Source organism: Epinephelus fuscoguttatus, linkage group LG6, assembly GCF_011397635.1.
Source record: "Epinephelus fuscoguttatus linkage group LG6, E.fuscoguttatus.final_Chr_v1".
Lineage (NCBI taxonomy): Eukaryota > Metazoa > Chordata > Actinopteri > Perciformes > Serranidae > Epinephelus > Epinephelus fuscoguttatus.
In genome coordinates, this window is record NC_064757.1 from 35,592,409 (window position 1) to 35,614,392 (window position 21,984).

Sequence of the window (21,984 nt, forward strand, 5' to 3'; positions counted from 1 at the left end):
ATTGTTTGCCAAGACATAAAAACAAAGCCCTAGAAATTTTGATTCCTAGAAATTCCGTCTGTGCAGGAATTCACTTTGTCAGAAATCTTTCAGGTAGCGCCACAGTCTCTTCCGTTTCATCCTCTTCCCATCCCTTGTCTGATGCTGGAGCAAATCCTCTCTGGAGAGGGAAGAATAATGAGCGTTAAGGTGGGGGCACGGTGCTTTGAAGTTTCCATAATGTTGGCTTGCAGCTCAAACACTGTGGCATAGATGCGGCCTTGTCCTCAGGATGAATGAGTGCTGACAAAAGGGTCAAAGCACATTTCAGCTCTGAGAGCTGCTGAAGGGTGCCATGATGGCTGCTTTTCTTGTTCCTCGACTTCTGGAAAGGACGGATTAGGAACAGGAATTCCAGATAACTGCAGATTTTTTTGTTCTCGTCTCCGCTGCTTATTGAGTAGATGCTTTGTTTTTGTAATGACCCAGCCTCTCAGGCCACACAGCGTTGTTGACAACAGTGTTGAATCTCTGAAGGTGATAAATATGGGAATGTGGTGGTAGGGAGGGTCTAATGTGGCAGATCTGAGGTGGTTGGGTTTGGTGTCAAATAGAGCTGCAACAAGGGCTGGGTATTAAAACTCAATAAGGTTTGATACTGACTGAAATGTGTCTGTAGAACACTTGAAACTGTCATGTGCAGTGAATGCCTGGCCAAACTTAAGCCCCTTTTCCACTGGACAATCTGCATTCATTCTTGGGACCAATGAGTCTGCAGTTGTACAGGAGGAGGTGCACATTAATAATCCTCCAGGACTGTAACATGCTCATGTTTAACCCAAACAATGTGTAATGTGACTGCAGTCCACAAACGAACCGCACCAGAGTTCAGTTGGAACCGGACCGAGACCACCTCTTCAAGAAGGTCTTGGTCAGGTTGTTTTGGTGCACACCTGAGTGTGATTGCTGTGTTCACACCTGCCCGAATGAACAACACTTAGGGGGCAAACAAACTTGATTTCGATTGAACCAAACCAAACAGGGCAGGTGTGAAAGCACCCTCCATACTGCTTTCTGGTGGTTACGAACCCTGTTTTCTGGCGCATTTGTGACGTTGAACTTGACGTGCAAGAACAGACCCAGAAAGGTATTCTCAAGTGCCAGGAAAGGAGTCTATCACCTGTTTATCAGGTTTTCCTGTGTTAAAAAATCCTGCATATATGCGCTAATTTTTGGTGGGAAAAGGTTATCACAGTCTTGTTTGCTTACTGTTCAGTAGTAGTAGTTGCCAATCTATGACACAGCTCTTGGAGGACTGCTCGTATTTAGACACTTACTTCGAATAACAAACTTGAGACAGAGATATTGACAGGTGGATTTTATTATCTTTAGACAGAGGCAGGCTAGCTGTTTCCCTCTGTTTCCAGTCTTTATAAGCTAAGCAAACTGGCTGCTGCCTGTAGATTCATATTTAATGTACGGGCATGTGAGTGGCATCAATCTTACAACTCTCAGCTATGAAGGGAAGAAGAGTATTTCTCAATATTAAACTGCTCCTTTAATCAGATATTCAGTCATTTTGCTGATTTTGTTTAGGCAAAGTTTTTGTGTGACTGCTTGTGTTGAATATTTCAGAAGCAAAACTTAAATGACGAAAAACATGTCATCATATAAAGGAGCCAGGACATGTCTGGCATTTTACATTATTAATACCTTTAACTGATTCATCAGATATCAAAATTGTTGGGAGTAACATTTCAGCTCTTGTCTCAAAGCTGCAGTATTGCGTGTGAATATGAATGCAACTGTGAATATAAGAGGTCCCGTGCGCTCCTGTGTGCATGTAAAAGACCGCACACTGTGTAGGTATGAGTGTGTGCATGCTCTGTGTGTGTGGCCCCTTTGTTGAGCCGTGCGTATCCTCGGGGGACACCCTTCAACTCCTCTCATTGTAATTGTAAATGTGTGAATGTGTCCCTGTGATCTGCAGCAGCCCTCTCCCTCTCTGTCTCTGGGAACTTGTTCGCTGGGGTCCGAGCGGCGTTTATGACTCAGTCACAACCTGTGAGAAACATCACAGGAGTTTGCCCCCCTCTTCCTCCTCCTCCCTCTGTCCAGAGCACTCAGTTTTACAACCTGAAACACATTGTTGGCGGGGGGTGTGTGTGACGATAGGAAGACGAATGTCCCGTTTAAAGCATTGTTTCTCATGGCGGTGTTGTAAAAACAGCAGGGACGGGACAATCATTAAACAGAAATGGATAGTTAGTGCTATTGGTTAGCGAAGCAGCTGATTTATAAGCACAGTAGCGCACAAAGGGATGACCCTCGCCAGTGCGGAGTTTTGTCTTAACCTTGTGAACTCTTCAATCCGTGCTGAGCGGAGAAAGATTGGACGGGTGAAAATAGTGTTTGGGAATTCCCTTTGACCAGTTCCACTCTTTGTAATGCTAATTTTTAAATGAGAAAAATAAAGAACGACGGGACATTTATTAGTGGACCAATATATCTTGAAGAAAGAAGGTTTTTATTAGATCATTAGTAAATTGTTTGTATTCATGATGTAATGGTGGTTCTTCATAATCTTTTGTTTGATGAATAATTACTTACAGGGGAAACAAAGTCCAGAATTTTAAGGCAGTCATTATTTAAACAGCATGAGAAAAGAAAATTTTATTTATAGATGCTTTTGTTGTCTTTGTGTACAGTTTGAAGGTATGTTAAATGTTGAGCTGAGCTTATTTTAAACCAGATTTATGTGGGAACAAGTAGCGGCACAATGATTGCACTTACTTTAGCTTTTTCGGCCTTGTAAATTAAAGAAAAAATAAATAAAAGAATATCTGTAAACGAGGGTCAAAGCTGAGTATATATGCATATCACAGTCTGCGTGGCGCCCTCTAATTCCTCTCCTGTCGAGGGCTGCAATCTTGACAACCTCTCTACCTGTGTTTCCTCAGGTGCCCGGTGGGATTCGTAGGAAGCAGGTGCGAGTTCCCTGACCCATGCACCAGCTCGCCATGCATGAACGAAGGCTCGTGTCTGGCCGTGCCCAAGGGGAAAACGGTGGACTACAGCTGCGTCTGCAAACTTGGCTTCTCCGGTCGCCGCTGCGTCACGCCCATCAACAATATCTGTATCAGCTCACCGTGTCGCAACGGAGGCACCTGCGTGCTGGAGAGCCTTCAGACGTTCAAGTGCCGCTGCCCACCTGGGTGGTCAGGTAAGACACAACAACATTATGACAGTAGTGAGCAGTCGTTTCTGGCTTTTTAACTACTGAGAGGGCGCAAGGTGATGAACAGGAAAGGGAATATAGAAAAATAACATAGAAAAACATAGAGACAGACATCTTAAATCAAAAGAAACCTCTGACCCTAAGCACAGCTGACACTAGAGCATCATTTCTCTGTGCCCTCACTCAGGTAAACTGTGCCAACAAGCCAACCCCTGTGCCTCAAACCCGTGTGCCAACGGTGGCCTGTGCTCCGCCATCGACTCCCACTACATCTGCACCTGCACACCCTTCTTCTCCGGACAGACCTGCAAACAGGACGTCAACGAGTGTGATGTGAGCACGTCACCCTGCAAGAACGGTGGACTGTGCATCAACGACGTTGGCGGCTACCGATGCCAGTGCCCACAGGAGTACACGGGCAAGCACTGCGAGAGCCGCTACCTGCCCTGCAACCCATCGCCCTGCCATAATGGAGGCACCTGCATCCAGAAGGGAGAGACCAGCTACGAATGCTCCTGTGTTCCAGGTACGGAGATTATACTGAACTTACAGTTAGGGACAAGGCCTTAATTGTTGTGATGATCTGCTCTTCCATCAGTTTAAGCAGAACTCCAGCACAAAACTCCAGTACAAAATTAAGAAGCAAGAAAAAGGATAAAAAGGATATTTTGATAAATAGACATGTAACAGAAATAACAATGTGTTGTTTTGTTTTAAAAGTAAAAGCTCTCTTAGCTGTGATGTTTGTTGGTAACATAGCAGACATACACTGTCACACCTCAAGTATTTAGAAATGCAGCTATTTCAAGGTGCATGGATGTCTTTAATTTTGGCAGTTTTCCAAACTGATACAGTAAAAATGCCAAAATGTTTTTCTAGCAACCCAAAATCAAAAAATAAAGTAAATTCCCTCACAATTTAGTGAGATTTTTTAATGTTCAAGTGACACAGGTGTCATGTTTTATGCATCCTGTGAATATAATATTCAATTAATCCTATTTCTGTGGGTGTATTTTCTATATCTGTGTTAACACCGTAGTTTGAAAAGTGGATGTAGTCATATGTTTATCCTGGGCTGTGTCAATGCATTTACCATAAAGTTCAGAATACACGGGCACTCCAATTTTAGCAGTGTCTGGTTTTACCCTGGAGATGGGAGTGACAGCTAGCTGGATACAGGAACATCAGATGCTGCCTCCTGATGGCCCCAAAACACACTGTGGTCAAGCTAGCCGTCACTCGCATCTCCACGGTCAAACCAGCTGGTGCTAAAGTTGGAGATAGGCACAGGTAAAGCAGAGCAAAATCTCAGAGAGCAGATGTAGCAATGTCCCTTGCAAAGCAACACACATGCACCAATTCTCGCTCCCTCTTGGTGGTACACATGATATAGGATGATGATGACTTAGTTTTGGAAAAAGCACTGAGGAGAAATTTCAGTCAGATCCATCATATGCAAACTGACACGAGTCACATGATCCTCTTGAATTTAGGTCAGTTTATTAATTTCTAAACGCTCTGTTTTCCCGAAGTCTCTCACGTTGAATTTAAATGTTCCTGCCTGCTTGTTGCCGGCTAAGCAATGATGTCATTTAAGGCAGGGCTGTTCCTGTCCTGTGTGTGTGTATACATATGTGTGTGTTTCTCCTTTGGTGTGTACAGTGTGTGAACAAGGCAGAGCAGGAAGACATCGGGGCTTATCATAAGGAAATGGTCAAAGGACAACATCCTTTTCACATAGCAGAGTGAAGCAAAGGTGCTGGGAGTAAAGTCCTGCCCACCACCTCATCACCTCTACGCAGACTGGCTTTACCTTGTTTTTATCCGTTACTACTCGGTCCATATCAAGCTTGTTCTTGAAACATCTTTCTCGGAAAACCTAAAAATATCTATCATCCAACATATTTTACACTTTCAGGTGGTTAGCTGACGCACTTACTCCTTAAATTAACCCTTAAGAGTAGCATCATGGAGCAGTATTTTTGATGGATAGGTGATGGTTATACATTAAATAAAGTAGAAATTCATCAGCAGATTCCAGGAAAGAAGAAGATGACTGCAAGCTAGCAAAACAACAAAAGGTTTTGCAGGTGTTTTATGAGGAAGAGAACAAATATGATGCCTAACATGTTTACCATTAAGAAGAAATCTCCACAGGGTGCTGTTTGTTTTGTACTTTTAATGTTGATGATTAAGGAAGCTTTCTTACTCTTTCATGATTGTAAACTGTTCTCAAAAGGTATGTCTCTGTTCACCAGTTTCTATTATTATAAAAATATTCATGATTCCTGAGTGAAAACACCATAAAGATAAAGGTTGACAGATGTAATTTTTTAGGCAAACACTTTGACAAAGTCAAGGCCCCTCCTTTTGCTGCTTCTGTACACAAAACATTCATGATCATACCTCCATTTTGGGACGTACGTCATTGCACCATCCCCAATTCAAGTCTAGGTATGGGCCTTTGTTGCACGTCACCTCCTTCTGTATCAGCATAGCTTAAAGCACTGCAAGGTACTCATGGATAAAAAGTTAAACACAAATGCCATCTTAGGTGTGAAGCAGCAATGACAAGTTCTATGATCTTGTTACATCCTTTTGAATATATTTGGGTAAAGGCACAGTAGTTGAAAGAAACAATCATCACAATTCTGTCTTTATGAATTATGTGTTGAGGCAGAAAAGTCAATAACCGCAAATTTAAAACCCAATTCTTGACATGACTTGCTGTACCAACTTTGTAGACCAGGCTGCAACTGAACCAACAGTATCGTGAAACGTAACGGACGTAAATATAAAGTAGTAGAAGTAAAGTCACCTGTTAATTTTAGTTATGGAAAATTACAAATATGCAGTGGTTAGCATTGTTACCTCATAGCAAGAGGGTTCAAACCCTGGGTTGGGGGTTCAAACTTGCACTCCCTTCTGTGTGGAGTTTGCATGTTCTCCTCGTGTCAGTGTGGATTTTCTCTGGGTACTCCAGCTTCCTCCCACAGTCCAAAGACATGCAGGTTAACTGGTGACTCTAAATTGTCCGTAGGTGTGAATGTGAGTGTGAATGGTTGTCTGTCTCTATGTGTCAGCCCTGTGATAGTCTGGTGACCTGTCCAGGGTGTACCCTGCCTGAATGAACAAATCAGCTATGTTTTAAAAGTAGTAAGTAGACACACAGTTGAGAAAAAATAAATCCTGTATAGAGACCAAAAATGTTGATTATTCAAGATGCATTGTTAATTGTTTTATAATCATATTGTAGCCTGGAATCGTGAGGTGCCCACAGATTCCCACCCTGAAATTCACTTAAAACTTGTGCAACATTTTATTAGAAGCTGATAACAATCAGCTTTATCAGCTGCATGCTTTGAATTCATCAGTAACATTAAAGATGACCAAAAAGACTCAGTGGCAGCGATGACTTGTACTGGTTTTGATTTGTATTACCCAACATGCCACATGTACAGTCCAGTGGTTGCCTCTTGTGTAACCGTATAGCAGAGAGGATGTCATTAAATGGCGAGTTAACCACAGACCGCAGGAGGGTACAGCTGCCTTTCTTTCTTGGAAGGAAAAAGACAGTTGACCACATTTAACTGTGAGAAGTTTCGCTGTCTTTGTCGTGAATTGGAGATGGAGGAGAAACGAGTAACTGAAAATCTGAAGCCCCCTGCTACGAGTCTGATGCTTATATTTCACTTTATGTTTTAAGGTTTTACAGGGAAAAACTGCAACCACAACATTGACGACTGTCCAGGTCATGAGTGCCAGAATGGAGGGACATGTGTGGATGGAGTCAACACCTACAACTGCCAGTGTAAACCAGAATTTACAGGTGTGTGTATATCGATGTTCTAGTAAAGGAACTAAAGTTATTTACACTTTAATCAGATTAAGTAGGGATATAGTTGGGATATGAACCAACTTTAACCCTCTGACCCCTCGTCCTCCCACAGGTCAGCTCTGCACAGAAGACGTTGACGAGTGCCAGCTGATGCCCAACGCCTGCCAAAATGGTGGCACGTGCCACAACACGTACGGCAGCTACCAGTGTGTGTGCGTGAACGGCTGGACCGGGGACGACTGCAGCGAAAACATCGATGACTGTGCCAGTGCCGCGTGTCACCATGGATCCACCTGTCATGACCGCGTAGCTTCTTTTTACTGCGAGTGCCCACATGGACGCACAGGTATTTACAGCTTTATTTTGATTTTTATTTAGCTCTTAAAGGGACAGTCCACCGTAAACTCAGAAACAACATTTTTCCTCTTACCTGTAGTGCTATTTATCAACTTGATTTTTTGGGTGTGCGTTGGAGATACCGGCTCTAGAGATGTCTGCATTGTCATGAATATACCACACCTGCCAACTGTATCACCACACAGAAAGAAGACTGGATGTTCTCATGGACAAGTGGCCTCATCATGGTGTCCTCCTTAGCTGAGCTGTAATGGTAGCTAGCTCAGTGTTGCTCGGTGATGCAGGTAGCAGGTGTAGTTCGACAGAAATGTAGTTCCTACATGAAACTGCTCACAACAAGGTCTGTGGATTATCTGAAGTTACTGGGTCATGATTTTTTTTGAAAGAGACATTGCTTTTTAGTTTTTTAATGTATTTTTTTGGCACTTTGAGCACCACAAACCAAATGCCATCGAGTTCTAGTATATTGGAGAGAAGGCAGACATCTCTACGGCCGATATCTTCAACACTCAACAACTCACGCCAACACAATCTAGATTTATAAACACCACTACAGATAAAAGGAAAAACTTGGCAGAAAATGGCTTTATATGAAAATGCAGCAGCCCTATCAGCTTAAATTTTGTAGATTAGCTTGTCTCTGACAAAATGACTATGCATTGGGGGTGTGAATGGCACAGGAAGTAAGAAAACTAAAATTAGACTGTGCAAAGTCAACGCCTATGCTCAAACTAGAGAAAATGACATTTATAAATGCTGATGTTTGGTTTCTCTTGATGTCATAAACTGACCACGTGTGTGCATGTGAGGGTGTTTTCTTCAGTATAGAGTTGACTCATTTTAAATTTTTTTTACACTTTGACATTCAGTTAACTTCTCACTGTCATTAGAGACAGCTAATGTGATAACATCCATCAGTTTGTTTTACTGAAGGGACGTTTAAACCTCCTATTACATTTTGCCATACTTCATACTGTAGAGAAGGGTGCGTCGCTCCAGCATAATAAAGTCTATTTTCTGTGTTGTGTCCCAGGACTGCTGTGCCAGCTGGATGACGCCTGCATCAGCAACCCCTGTCAGAAAGGCTCCAACTGTGACACCAACCCTGTCAGCGGAAATCACTTCTGCACCTGCCCGTCGGGATACTTCGGAGCTTCCTGCGATCAGGATGTTGACGAGTGCTCACTGGGTAAAACTCACACAACCTGACCTGCAAACTCTGTTTGTCTAGTTGTAGCCCCAAGATCTAAATGATTGAGGACACTTTTTCCAAACTACTGTCAAGAAAGCTTTTCAACCATCACACATGCATTCGTAACTCTTTTATACAAGCCACAATACGAGCTCATTCTTTCCTGTTATTATGGGTACTTTGGTGCCCATAATTGTGCCCATAATCGCAGTAAATGACACCCTCAGGGGTATTATTGCCGTAATCACACACAGTTGAGGCTTTGGTTTGGCTTCATCAAACAACATTAAACCACCTAAATCATCTCATTGTCATGCCCCTTGTTAGGTCGTGTACGTACAAGACAGCCTGTTGAAGTAAAGTAAAAGAATTAATCTGTTTTAACAGGTTCCAACCCCTGTGAGCACGCAGGGAAGTGCATAAACACCAAGGGTTCCTTCCAGTGTAAGTGCCAGCGGGGTTATGTGGGGCCGCGCTGCGAGCTGGACATCAACGAGTGCATGTCGAACCCGTGCTTGAATGAGGCCACCTGCCTGGACCAAATAGGAGACTTCCACTGTATCTGCATGCCAGGTAAAACAACCTGAGAGAGTTGTTACAGAGAATACTGATACTGAGAGTGACATTTAACCCATTTCAAAGCCCTTTGCTTTGTCCAATCACTTCTAGAATTTGTTATTGTTAAACCAGGTTTATACCTCTGCATTAAATATATGACATAGGTTCTGATTAGATGCATATTATATGCTGTAGCCTGATGTCCACCTGCTCAGAAATGTAACGTAACATTGTTCGTATTAAGTCATGTTTTGTGTGTGTTAACTGAATCCATCAAACTTCGCTGCACTCCACAGAAACTCACCACAGCAGCTTAGAAACTTAACTGTCGATTAGTGTTTTGGCGGTGTAATTGCATCAGTATAACTGCTCAAGACGGCGTAGGTGTATGCAGAAAAAATGTACAACTATAAATCAGCTTTTACATCAAAATATGGTGGAAACTTCACTTCATTAATCTACAGTATTTGTATAGATTCATATTGTCTTATTACATTCAACCAAAGCTTAGAAACAAGTCACATGGGCTCAAGAGACAAAAAAATGTTTCCAGCTTCTCAAATGTGAGGATTTTGTTGATTCACTCAGTTTTATGTGATTGTCAATTGAAATCGTTCACTTTTGGAGTGTTGTTAGGATAAAATGAAGCAGTTAGAGGTGTCACTTTGAGCTCGCAGAAATTTTCTGACACTGTACCAACTAAACAATTAATCTCTCTCTCACTACAAAGGTCAAAATACATAGAAAAAGCTACGTTATCAAATGTACTTGTGTACGTGTGGACATGGCCTGAGCATCTGTTGGTGTTGGACTGTTACAAGCAATTTGAACTCAACTTAAACTAAACCAGGATGATTATTTCAGTCCTACTCCTGTTCATATAGCCTCTGTGTGTAATTTAAACCCGTTCCAGTAGTATAGATGTAACAGCAGTGTGAAAACGCCTCTCTCTGTGTCTCTGTCTAACCAATCCATCTCCCTCCCGGTCCTCCCTCGCTAATTGGCCAGGTTACGAGGGGGAGTTCTGCGAGATCGATACAGACGAGTGCGCTGGCAGCCCCTGCCTGAACAACGGCAAGTGTATCGACAAGATCAACGCCTTCCACTGCCAGTGCCCCACAGGTGAGGCTGCCGTACTGCCGCAGAGGAGGGGGGAGGGGAGGGAGGGGGAAGGAGGAGGCGTGGGGCCAGGGGGCACGGAGGTCGATCTTTCCCTCTCTACCTCGCTCCCTCTCTTTCACTCAAACACAAACACACAAAAACACCTTTCTGGACGGGCACTAATCCCAGCCCTGAGGCAGGCTTATGCAGGCCCGGGTAGCCCAGAACGAGCGCAGCAGTCGAGGAGGAGAGGGAGGAAAAAAATCTATAGGGAAAGGCTTGAGGAAGTTTGAACTTTTGAAACAAGTTTCTTATCCCTTTTACAAAGTCTGATGAGTGAGCAGAAACTTGTGGATCTAAACATTGTGAGTGGGAACAAGGGAGAGCTAATAATAGCCGGCAGAGCTGGTGCTATAAAATGACATTCTGTGTGTTGTGGTGGCAAATGAGGTAGTCGTTTGGTCTATTTTGAGGGCAGCTTAGTTGTTTTGCCAGAAATGCCTTTGGAGTTACACTATTTGGACAGGAGGTATTGATGTTTTGTTCAGAAATGAAGGAATGCAGCTATTGAATCTTGGATAGAGAGAAGAGAAGAAAGCAAAGGAACGATCTTCAAACTCCCCAAATGTGTTTTTGTGTTTTGCATTCTTTCATTGGGATCATTGAGGTGGAAGTGATTTTTTTTTTTCCTCTGTTCTTTCTTTTTCGGGGAGGAAAATAGAGAAGCTCTGAGTCGGGTGGATCAAAGGCGGCCTGGGTGGAGAGAGGCAGGATTCCTCCTGTTGAGAGGAAAAAGAAAGGAAGAAGGAGAGACGGAAAGAAAGAGAGACACCCCAACAAGGAAGCTTTAGAATTGATAGAGGGGGTACAAGAGTGAACACAAGAGCTTAACGCCTAAGAAAACTCTGTGTGACAGTGAGAGAGGGTTATGTGAGGAAGCGGCACAAAGTGGTGGTGGTGAAAGTGTTGTTTTGGGAGGGTAGACGGAGGGGGGGTGGGATGCACAGACCGTTATGCTGAAGCAGGAAGGGAGGGGTAGAGAAGGGGAAGGGGTCTTAACCGCCCTGCTTGAGATGTAAATTTGTCCCCGTTGCGAGCCAGGCCTGAGGCGAGGGTCCCCTCTTATTATTTCTGTACATGGAATAGCCATGGAAACCCCACTGAGAGCCATTGAAATGTCTGATTCCAGCAGTCTGGGGATAAATCCTTCTTTGGCTGCTGAGGTGCATGATGTGTGTGTGCCTGCGCATGCTTACATTTGCGCTTTAGCTTTTGTGAGTGTATGTATATGTATGCATCTGAGGAAATTCCTTCACAGGGCACTGTAAGTGAACTTCGAGGAAACGTAACTTTTGCTTCTTGGCAAAAAAACACTTAATTTGTACCGCCAAGGTTTTTCCCCGCCGTCTCTCCCTCTGCTGGAAACTGGCAGCGTGGCTTATAGAAGAAGAGACTAGTGTTGTTTTTCCCTCTCGGTCTGCAAACAGCTGATCCTCCACTTTTGGATTATTGAGGTTTCTTCTTTATGTTTTGTTTATTGTTGATCGAGCAGTTTATGTGTGGTTAGTGTTTCATTTTTAAGGCTGTGCCGACCATGTAGAGCCAAAAATGTATGTCACCTCATGCTGCATTCCTTATAGTAGTCCCATGAAAACATAATAAAATGAAAAAATAGTATATGGTCATAACTAGGGCTGCACAATATGCAAACAATATCATATTGCAATCACCATGTTATATGAGTCACAATTGTAGTGTAATGGTAATTTTTTGAATTTATTTTCACTGAAAAAAAACAAACAAACAAACAAACAAATAAAACGATGATGTGATTTTTGGGGGGTCTGATACAAAAATGCTCCCATGTGTCCGGAGTATGATTTGCAGGGGCATCTCTGTAGCACCACAATGCACAATGAGGAAGAGAGAGGTGATAAAATTGCTGTGAGATGAAAAATCTGGATCATAATGGCTTTAATAATGATTAATATGTTATTTATAACCACTTCATAGATCAGTTTTATGCGAGTGAAAACCTCGGGGCCTGAAAAATGAAGCCAATGCCCAAGTGCAGTTCCTCTAATGGCCACTTGAAGCTCCAGAAGTGAGTCAGTCCCCATAGACCCCCATGTTAAAATGCCTAACTTTACAGCAGAAATAAACACATTTACAGCCTGGTGCAAGAAGCTGTTTTGGTCTCTACAGCTAATTTCAACATTAATGACAACACTAGCGGGGGTGAATTTTTTTTATAACTCACCAGTTTACATTTTTTAAGACTTAAAGTTACACATAATTAAATTGGGCTGCTTTGGGTGACAGGCTGTTTGCAGATAGTGTCCACGGCTACTGAGTCAGATTCACAGCTCCAGCCTCTCGTTCAGTTATGGTCACTTTTGGCTCCAAAAATCCAAGATGGCGACAGCCAAAATGCCAAAATCGAGGCCTCAAAACCAGAGTCCACAAACCGATGGGTGATGTCTTGGTGGTATACTGTCTGTGCTTTTAAGCCATTCATGAAAATAACTTTTGGGTCGACTGATTAGATTGTTTGATGTTCTGTCAAAGGGCTATAGGAGGATCTGGAGGAAATTTCATTTATGTATAGTCTGTTAGGCATTTATTAATAATTATAAACATTTATAATGGCATGTTTACTAAGGAGAAAAGAGGAAACAACACAAACACCAAAATTTGTTCTAATCAAATTACTCAAATAGTTATACCATATAAACCCTGTATTAAAATTCCAGATTTTAAGTATTTTATTATCCATTAATAAAGCCAGTAATTCTGATTTGTAAACCCATAAGTGTCTTTTTAGGAAGAAGTATTATTATTTAGCAGCTATTTCTTTTTCTGAGCCTCTGATGCTTTCCAGCCACAGATTACATACATACGTGTTTAGCTGAAAACACACATATATGCATGTCTCCACTGTGTCTATGTTTCAGTCCTCAGTGAATGGTTTCAGCAAAGTCCACTGGGAGAAATCAGCCACACAAATATTTCCTCTCCGGATTAGCTGCAACTGAGTCTGTCTTTTTATCTTAAACCACCTGTGTGTTCCTGCGGTGGAGGTGGAGGTGGAGGCTTTATCTCTTCATCAGACAACATCCTACTAGTCCCTGGACTGTACCATCATGTGACAGAGGGGAGACGAGAGGAAAATATCTGAGATGAGAATAACTCCAGGAAAAAGGAGAAAGCCTGCTGGTTGAGTTTGAATGACAAGGAGCTTGAATGGCGGAGGGTCAGAGGTCAAGCCGGTTCTTTTCAGAGGCGGGCAGAGAGTGGAGGGGTCGGTGGAGAAGGGGTGAAAGCAAGACAGGAGAATGCGCATTGTGATGGAAAAGTTTTGGGGGGACAAAAGAGGCAACGGGCTCAGTTTGGCGTTGCGTTGAGCAGACAGGCCCTCCTTTGTCTCTCACCCCTTGGTCAGGAGGCCTCGCAACTTTCATTCTTCCCTCATTTCTTTCCCTCCCTCCCTCCCCCCGCTTTGAACAAATCGGTCCCCCCCACTCTCCCGTCTCCTTTTGGAGTCGTGCTGAAAAGATGTGAAAGGGAAAATAGAGAGTTTGTAGTGTTGCGCAGTTGTTAATTAACATGCAGATTTTTGATACGTTGGGAGCTCTTAGAGTGTGGGCTCAGGATTATGAGTGGGACCGGTTTGAAATGGTGAGAACACAGTAGCCATGTCTGTACACACACACGCACACAGTAACACCCTCTTGTTGTTTTTCCAGGCTTCACTGGGAACCTTTGCCAGATAGACATTGACGAGTGTGCCAGCACGCCGTGCAAAAATGGCGCCAAATGCACAGATGGACCCAACAAGTACACCTGCGAGTGCACTGAAGGTATACAAGTTTTAACAAAAACTGAAATTAGAGATGCAGAAACTTTTAAGGAAGTGGAAAGTTTGGAAATGTAGAAATAAAACTAAAAACATGACTGAGGTAATTCAAAATGTGTCCCATCAGTTCAAAAGAAAACAACTCTTTTTCCAGGTTACTCTGGGAGACACTGTGAGACGGACATTAACGAGTGTTACTCAGACCCATGCCACTACGGCACCTGCATTGACGGCCTGGCCTCCTTCAGCTGCCACTGCAGACCTGGATATACCGGCCGGCTGTGTGAGACCAACATCAACGAGTGTCTGAGCCAGCCGTGCAGGAACGGCGGCACCTGTCAGGACCGAGAGAACGCCTACATCTGCAGCTGCCCCAAAGGCACCACAGGTAAAACTCCCCCCACACACACATAGAGATTCAGTCATAGCTTTTATTTCTGACATTAAAGGTTATTAAAGGCACTTTTTTCTGACAGGAATCAACTGTGAAATCAACATTGACGACTGCAAGAGTAATCCCTGTGACTACGGGACCTGCATCGACAAGATCAATGGCTACGAGTGCGCATGTGAACCGGGATACACGGGTAAGCAACTTGTCACAGAGTGTCGGGCCGTGTTATTGCTCGGTCTTGAAGATGGCAGAGGTTTCAGCTCAACCTCCTCTCTCTACTAAAGCTAAAATTACAGGGTAACATTTTTTACTGCCTCCTGATGAGGGAGCGGGAAGTTGGGAATTGGATGAAGATGACAAACATTACGCCTGTAAAATATACCAGTATTTTATGAAATGTGACCAATTTTCTTTACATTTATATACACATAGTATATATAAGTTTGCAAGACAGCCCTTCACACACAAGCACATGCCTACAAATAGCATTGGAAACAATAGCAGACATTTCTAAAAATGTCCATATACAAGTGAGAGTATCACTCAAACAACTATTTTATCTTTTAATGACTGGACAACTTTGCCATCTTCTCCCAAATCAAATCAAATAAAGCAATAAATATTGGCATGAGTGCTGATATTTTATTTTTGTCTTAAGGTCTTTTTAAAGTCATACAAAATGCAATAAATTACAGACAAATTTGGAAAAAATACAGTAATAAAAAAATAATTTAAAAAATAATGAAAAAATAATAAATAAATGATTAGTAAGGAAAAACCTGCCAAAAATAAATGAATTAATAGGAAAAAAATACAAATAAATGTGTAGACTGTAAAATATTGGATCAGTATTACGGGTAATATCAGAATATGAGATATTTAGTAAAAAAAACAAAATGAAATAGATAAATAATCAAGACAACAAATGTTTAGATCATATGTACATACACTAAATAGTCGAATAAAGTAGGAGGAAGAAAGTCTCTCTGCAGCTGTACAGTTAAGTTAAATGTGGCTCCTGTCTCAGGTGACGAGTAGCCAAAATGAAGGTGCAGGATTCGGAGGGGGGCGAATGTATGGACGGAGGGTCTTGATGTGGGAGGGTGACAGATGGCTAGCGAGTGAGCACGCTCCTCTGAGGCTCGACCGGTGTCACTTTCCAGCTCCACCCTGTCCCCAGCCTGCTGCTGTTAGGACACCGCAAGCTGCCCTCCCTACACAAAGAGAGGACACACACACACTCTGTGGCGCACACGGTCACCTGGGATTTGAAGCAGGAGAAAAGATTCCCTGAAAGATTCCTGAAAGTTGAGCTTTTAAAAGCTCGGAAGCCGGTCCCTGCTTTAAAGCTAAATGGGCTGCCTTTATGTTATGCGTGGCACCAGGCTGAATGGCGTCAATGCTTCAAGTGGCCGACAAAGGGGGACTTAAATCCCCTCATGTTTCTGGAAATTGATACATTGGCTGCACTGAGATATAGACTTCATTGTGCAGCGGCTCTGTGAGCTGCCGTTGTGTATTTAAAATACTACTTCACAAAACTGACCTGTTGACAGGTGTTGCAGAAATTAGTACATTTATCACATCACCGTCTATACACCAATAAAGACGTGATGTGATTACATAATTTAAAGGAATAGTTCAACAGCTTTCATATTTGTCCATTAAATATGAGGCTACAGCCAGCAGATGGTTAGCTTAGCTTAGCATAAAGACTGAAAACAGGGGCAAACAGCTTACCTGGGGGTTAGGAGGTTTATGATTGGGACTATTTCTTGGCCAGTAGCGATGACTTCCTCACATCACCTTGCCAAGAAATACTGTCCTGAACCTATCCCTCGTAAAACCATGTTGTTGTTGTTCGTATTTTTCGTAAGCATTTTTTTTAAATCCCTCATCCGATTGTTTCACACAAAACCTTACACACTGAGTCAAGTGTGTTTAATTGTTTTAATTCTTCCAAAATTCTTAATGCAAGGCCAAATGAAAAGACACGGTTACTCCCTTGCTTCACTGTCGCCACTCTCTGCCTGCGTCTTGCATTTGGCAATGCAGCTATACCTAAGTAGCCGACTATTAAATTGCACTCTGCTGTAAGCATCATCGTTATGTGGATTTCTGCCTTCTCTCTGTCATGGGAGATTTCAAGAAGGGCAGTGGTTCCATATATTTCCACTCTTTTTTCTTGCTGTCCTCCTCTGCCCGCTTCCTCTCTCTTGTTGCAGATGTACGCGTCCTGCACGTTCTGCCACATTTTGGTCCCTGCCTCTTGGTCAAACAACTCTCTAAACACTTTTGAAGGGTGTGAAAAATGCAGAAAATCAAACTTGTTACGAAAACTTTAAGTAAAGATAAAAGTGTCTAAGCCAGTGTGTAAACCGGATCGACACGTGAGGTTGTATTTATTTTTAAAAGTGCGACAATTTCAAACAAAAAACCTGGTCCTGGTGTGCAAAGTCCAGGCAAGATAGTATTTCACTTAAGTGGAAAATTGTTGCTTTTTAAGTTCTCCAGAAAATATTGCAACGTATCTCCTTTTGTCTTAGGTACCATGTGTAACATCAACATCGACGAGTGTGCCATCAACCCCTGCCACAACGGTGGCACCTGTATCGACGGCATCAACGGCTTCACCTGCGTGTGTCCAGAGGGTTACCATGATGCCACCTGCTTTTCCCAGGTCAACGAGTGCCTCAGCAACCCCTGCATCCATGGCCACTGTGAGGACAAGATCAACGGGTAAGGCAGTCTACAAACTGTTCCGATACGCTGCAAAAAAAATACTCTCTTTCAAACCAGCAGCACATGAATGTATCCACAGAGATTTACAGCTGAGATTTTCCCACATTTTTGTTCCTGCCAGTTATAAATGCCTGTGCGATTCTGGCTGGAGTGGTAAAAACTGCGACATCAACAACAATGAGTGTGAATCCAACCCATGTATGAATGGAGGCACCTGCAAGGACATGACCAGCGGATACGTCTGCACCTGTTGCATGGGCTTCACCGGTCAGTATATGCGTTGTGTACAGTGTTTCATTCAAACCACACTTACTTCAGCACCACTTGACTGTTGACCTTCAACTTAAACTGAAGTGTGTATTATATATTGTCTGCTCTGACCACAGGACCAAACTGCCAGACCAACATCAACGAATGTGCCTCCAACCCCTGCCTCAATCAGGGGACTTGCATCGACGACGTCGCAGGCTACATGTGCAACTGTATCCTGCCTTACACGGGTATGAAAATATTTTTGAAAATATTCGATACACCCACGTATTGGCCTGGTGTTCTGGCATTTCCTCGCTGTGTTGGGATGGTTTCCACGGCCTGTGTTGCGCAAAGAGGAAAAACGTGCAGCGGATTAAATAACTGTCGAGTAAAGTTCAACAGCAAGACTTCCTCAGGGCTCAAAGACAGTGAACCTCAGGCTCTCTCTGCTCCTCTGTGATACACAAGCATGCCTGATAAGAGAGCTGGAAAATATTTTCATGTCATCTTATTATTTGACAAAACAGATAATGATGGAAAGGCTAAGGGCAAATTTTCTTGTATTTGTCGAGTCGTCTTTTCGGAAAAATCCACAGGACTTTGAATAATAAAGGGCCTTTGCTTGTGCCGGGGTGGGAACGGGGTGCTTGACACATTTCCTGTTTGCCTGCTTCCTGTCTCACAGAACAGCAAATGGCTTTACAATGGGCGGAAACTGGAGCCGGCTTCCTGTACGAGCCGCGTGTTATGGAAACAGATAGGGAAATGTCTCCGCAGGCCTCTAACACTGACAGAACCTGGCTAAAATCTTCTGATAGCACTGATTGAAAGATGATTCTGTGTCCATTTGGGTTGGGTTATCTCCAAGTTCATGACTTCTACATGATATCACACGCTGGAAGTTATTGTTGAACACATTAGAAATGTAGATTGATTTACTTAAAGGTGTGTGTGTTCTTTGTTTGTGTGTTACAGGAGAGAACTGTGAAACCTTGATGGCACCCTGCAGCTCCAAACCCTGCAAGCACGGAGGAGTGTGTCAGGAGTCAGAGGACTATCAGAGCTTCTCCTGCGACTGTCCTGAAGGATGGCAAGGTAGACATCAGAGCCTGACCCATTTACTGGTTTGGCAGAGTAATTGGTGCCAAAAGGACGTTTTACAAACTTCTGTTATCAGCGGAACTTTGCTCTGATAGTGGCCGATGGCTTCGCAGCCTCCATCAGTCATACGGTGACGTACGTCACCAATCCGAGGTGAAGAAGGGGGGGTTGTGGTGAAGAGCAAAAAGCAGCTGATCAGTGGGTTCAGCTCCAGAGAGCACGTCCCTTCTGCTGTGTGGCTGTGTCGAAGTGGACTGTTCTTCGTTTTAACATGAATTTACACGAATGTTTTGCCTGGACCACAACAGCAGCTCTAGCAGACTCACAGTTTGTGAGTCTGTGAGTGAATGCTGCCACTTCCTGTTTCAAATTAAAAGCACTCCAGCATTTCATACACACTCCAGTCATATACGATTTTTTGACCCAGTCTTATCTTAACAGAAATACTGCCCATCTCTGATCACTGTTTTGCATGGAGGCTTCATACATGAAGTCAAGATAATGTCACTGAGGAAATATAATAGCTCAAAAACTAAAAAATGTAAGTGTGATGTTCAGTTCTGGATTTATTGATTAATTCACTTTGACTCAGATGTTCAGTTCAACAGTCGTGTGTTATTTCTGACACTCCCCAGGGGATTATTGGCTTTTTCCTGTTCCAAACTATCGTCATCATATTGGCCTTTAAAAATCCACAATCAGTCGACTTCTGATGTCTGCATACCTGTGCATCCTAAAGGAATTTACATATTTTTAATTGTCAGTGGAAAGGTCGCACAGTTCTGCTACATATTCCAGAGAAAAGGCCATTATAGAACTTCAGTTTTAGGTGTTTTTTTCCAGTACTGACGTGCAAAAAATGCTGGAATAAATGACAAACATTTTGAACGGCTCTAAAGCTGAGTTTAAGTGTTTGACACACCCTTTTCTCTTTCATTTTTTCTGGGTTTCACCAGCACCTGACTGAATGATACTGCTGTGTTAGGTTAAAATATGGACAAACATGCTAAAAGTCTAAAAATTAATGTTTCTTACATACTTCTTCTCCCTCCTGGGGATCATCTAAGTGTCTTATCTCATCCTATCACCCATATGTTCACCTCTATTTCAAAGTAAAGGGGAAATTTACTTTACCTTCCTCTTTCCACCCCTTCAAGGCCAAACATGTGAGGTGGACATCAAAGAGTGTGTGAAGAATCCCTGTCGCAATGGAGCAACCTGCCAGAACACTTTGGGGAGTTACCGCTGTGCATGCAAACCGGGCTTCGCTGGACGCAACTGCGAAGACAACATTGATGACTGCAAGCCCAGTATGTTCTCCTGTCTCTCTTCCTTTACTTCTTTTGTTTAATTGATATGATGTAGACTCAAGAAAAAAGACCAAAAGCTGCATTTAACAAAGACTTCCAAAAGCATTGTTTGATCTAAGTCAAATGCCCTCTGTTGTCTATCCCTCTACAGATCCCTGCAGCAATGGAGGCCTCTGTAAGGACGAGGTGAACGGCTTTCTGTGCACCTGCCTGCCCGGCTTCCGGGGCACAAAGTGTGAGGAGGACATCAACGAGTGCGAGAGCAACCCATGCAAGAACGGAGCCAACTGCACTGACTGCGTCAACAGCTACACCTGTACCTGCCCGCCCGGCTTCAGTGGGATCCACTGTGAAAACAACACTCCTGACTGCACTGAGAGGTACACAGATCACACATCACAAAGTGTCACAGTAATATCAAGAGCTCAGAGTATCACGTTCAGACCACAGAGCTTTGTTTTAAGAGATAAGACAGACAGGTGAACTCTGGTCCTTGTGTGTATTTACACAGATTGGTGAGTGAGACATGTGTTCAGATCAACAGGTTTACTTTCATCCACTTATTAATGTAGTCCTCATTTTCTTGTCCACCACTGCCCCCTCTGGTGGAGCATAGATGTTCCAGCTGACTTCAACAGCTTTTATATTGCAGCTGTCCCTTCAACAGCAGGTTAAGTAGCTTGTACTCAACATGAGCTTCTAGCTGTAGAGCTGTTTGTTAACATGCCAAGAGTGGTATCCCTCAGCATCATCGATGAAACTCCCAGGTGGGAGTTTATTATGAAGTAGGGCATTGCTTGAAAAAAGCTATTTGTTGTCAGATGTGAATTACCTGCAGCTTCAGGTAATGAGAGTTTCATTGATTTGCTTTCTTCTTCCTAAAAAGCTGCAGAGTACCCTAAATCTCATTTAGCTGAATTTTATACAAACATTCCCATCTTTTCTTTTTTTCCGCAGCTCTTGCTTTAATGGCGGCACCTGCATGGACGGCATCAACACCTTCACATGTTTATGCCCACCGGGCTTCACTGGGAGCTACTGCCAGCATGACATCAACGAGTGTGACTCCAAACCCTGTCTGAACGGCGGCACGTGCCAGGACAGCTATGGCACCTACAAGTGCACCTGTCCACATGGATACATCGGTTTGAACTGTCAGGTAGGAGGACAGAGAGGGGCTTAAAGTTAGCCTGTGTATTTCAGTATACTTTGATTTGATGATTTGCAGGTCAAAAGACGGCTAGTTGTCTTGGTAAAAACTGGGATAAAGTTAAAAGGAATTGATTTTTAAGGCGTTTTCACACTTGTCTTGTTTGGGTGAAATAAATCCTGGAGCATTTTCCCCCTTGATGTGGTTCATTTGGGCAGGTGTGAAAAAAGCAATAGTATGTGGACCAGAACAACTACCTCGCCAGGGTTTCAGTCGGTTTACAAAAAAACTCTTTTGGAGATTGGTATGGTTAGCTTGTTGTGAGAACATGATCCAACCCAACTGGAGGAACCATTGTGCCTTTCTTGGATTAAACCAGCACCCATAGCCACTGTGTGTTTGCACCTTTCAGAACTTGGTTCGTTGGTGCGACTCATCACCCTGTAAGAACGGGGGAACATGCTGGCAGAGAGGAACCACGTACAGTTGTGAGTGCATGACAGGCTGGACGGGGCTTTACTGTGACGTCCCAAGTGTTTCCTGTGAGGTGGCAGCCAAACAGAGAGGTAAGTCAGCGTTCTCCTTATTGCATATTAAAATCACAATATCATATACCGAGTGTGAATTAGCGTGTTGGTGAAAAACTCACTGTCTCATTCTCACTCAGGAGTTGACGTCGCCCATCTGTGTCGTAACTCGGGTCAGTGTCTGGATGCAGGGAACGTTCACTACTGCCACTGCCAGGTTGGATATACTGGAAGTTACTGCGAGGAGCAGGTGGATGAATGCACCCCGAACCCCTGCCAGAACGGAGCCACCTGTACTGACTTCTTGGGTGGATACACCTGCAAGGTAACAGCACCAAAATAAAGTTAGCTAATGTCTGTAATCATGTCAATGCAATATTTTATTATCA

General features: G+C 43.2%; 1 protein-coding gene across 2 annotated transcripts in view; it reads left to right on the top strand.

The window, feature by feature from the left end:
* LOC125889937 (neurogenic locus notch homolog protein 1-like) overlaps positions 1-21,984 on the top strand; it is a 51,550-nt gene that overhangs the window by 15,904 nt on the left and 13,662 nt on the right. For both annotated transcript variants that reach the window (XM_049578241.1, XM_049578242.1), the window contains exons 3-21: positions 2,940-3,202; positions 3,405-3,743; positions 6,924-7,046; positions 7,168-7,401; positions 8,446-8,601; positions 8,992-9,177; positions 10,171-10,284; positions 14,010-14,123; positions 14,274-14,507; positions 14,596-14,706; positions 17,060-17,252; positions 17,377-17,522; positions 17,642-17,755; positions 18,483-18,602; positions 19,766-19,918; positions 20,070-20,298; positions 20,876-21,077; positions 21,481-21,634; positions 21,736-21,920. In XM_049578241.1, the coding sequence (XP_049434198.1) occupies positions 2,940-3,202; positions 3,405-3,743; positions 6,924-7,046; positions 7,168-7,401; positions 8,446-8,601; positions 8,992-9,177; positions 10,171-10,284; positions 14,010-14,123; positions 14,274-14,507; positions 14,596-14,706; positions 17,060-17,252; positions 17,377-17,522; positions 17,642-17,755; positions 18,483-18,602; positions 19,766-19,918; positions 20,070-20,298; positions 20,876-21,077; positions 21,481-21,634; positions 21,736-21,920 (3,370 nt within the window). The remainder of the gene's footprint in view (positions 1-2,939; positions 3,203-3,404; positions 3,744-6,923; positions 7,047-7,167; positions 7,402-8,445; positions 8,602-8,991; positions 9,178-10,170; positions 10,285-14,009; positions 14,124-14,273; positions 14,508-14,595; positions 14,707-17,059; positions 17,253-17,376; positions 17,523-17,641; positions 17,756-18,482; positions 18,603-19,765; positions 19,919-20,069; positions 20,299-20,875; positions 21,078-21,480; positions 21,635-21,735; positions 21,921-21,984) is intronic.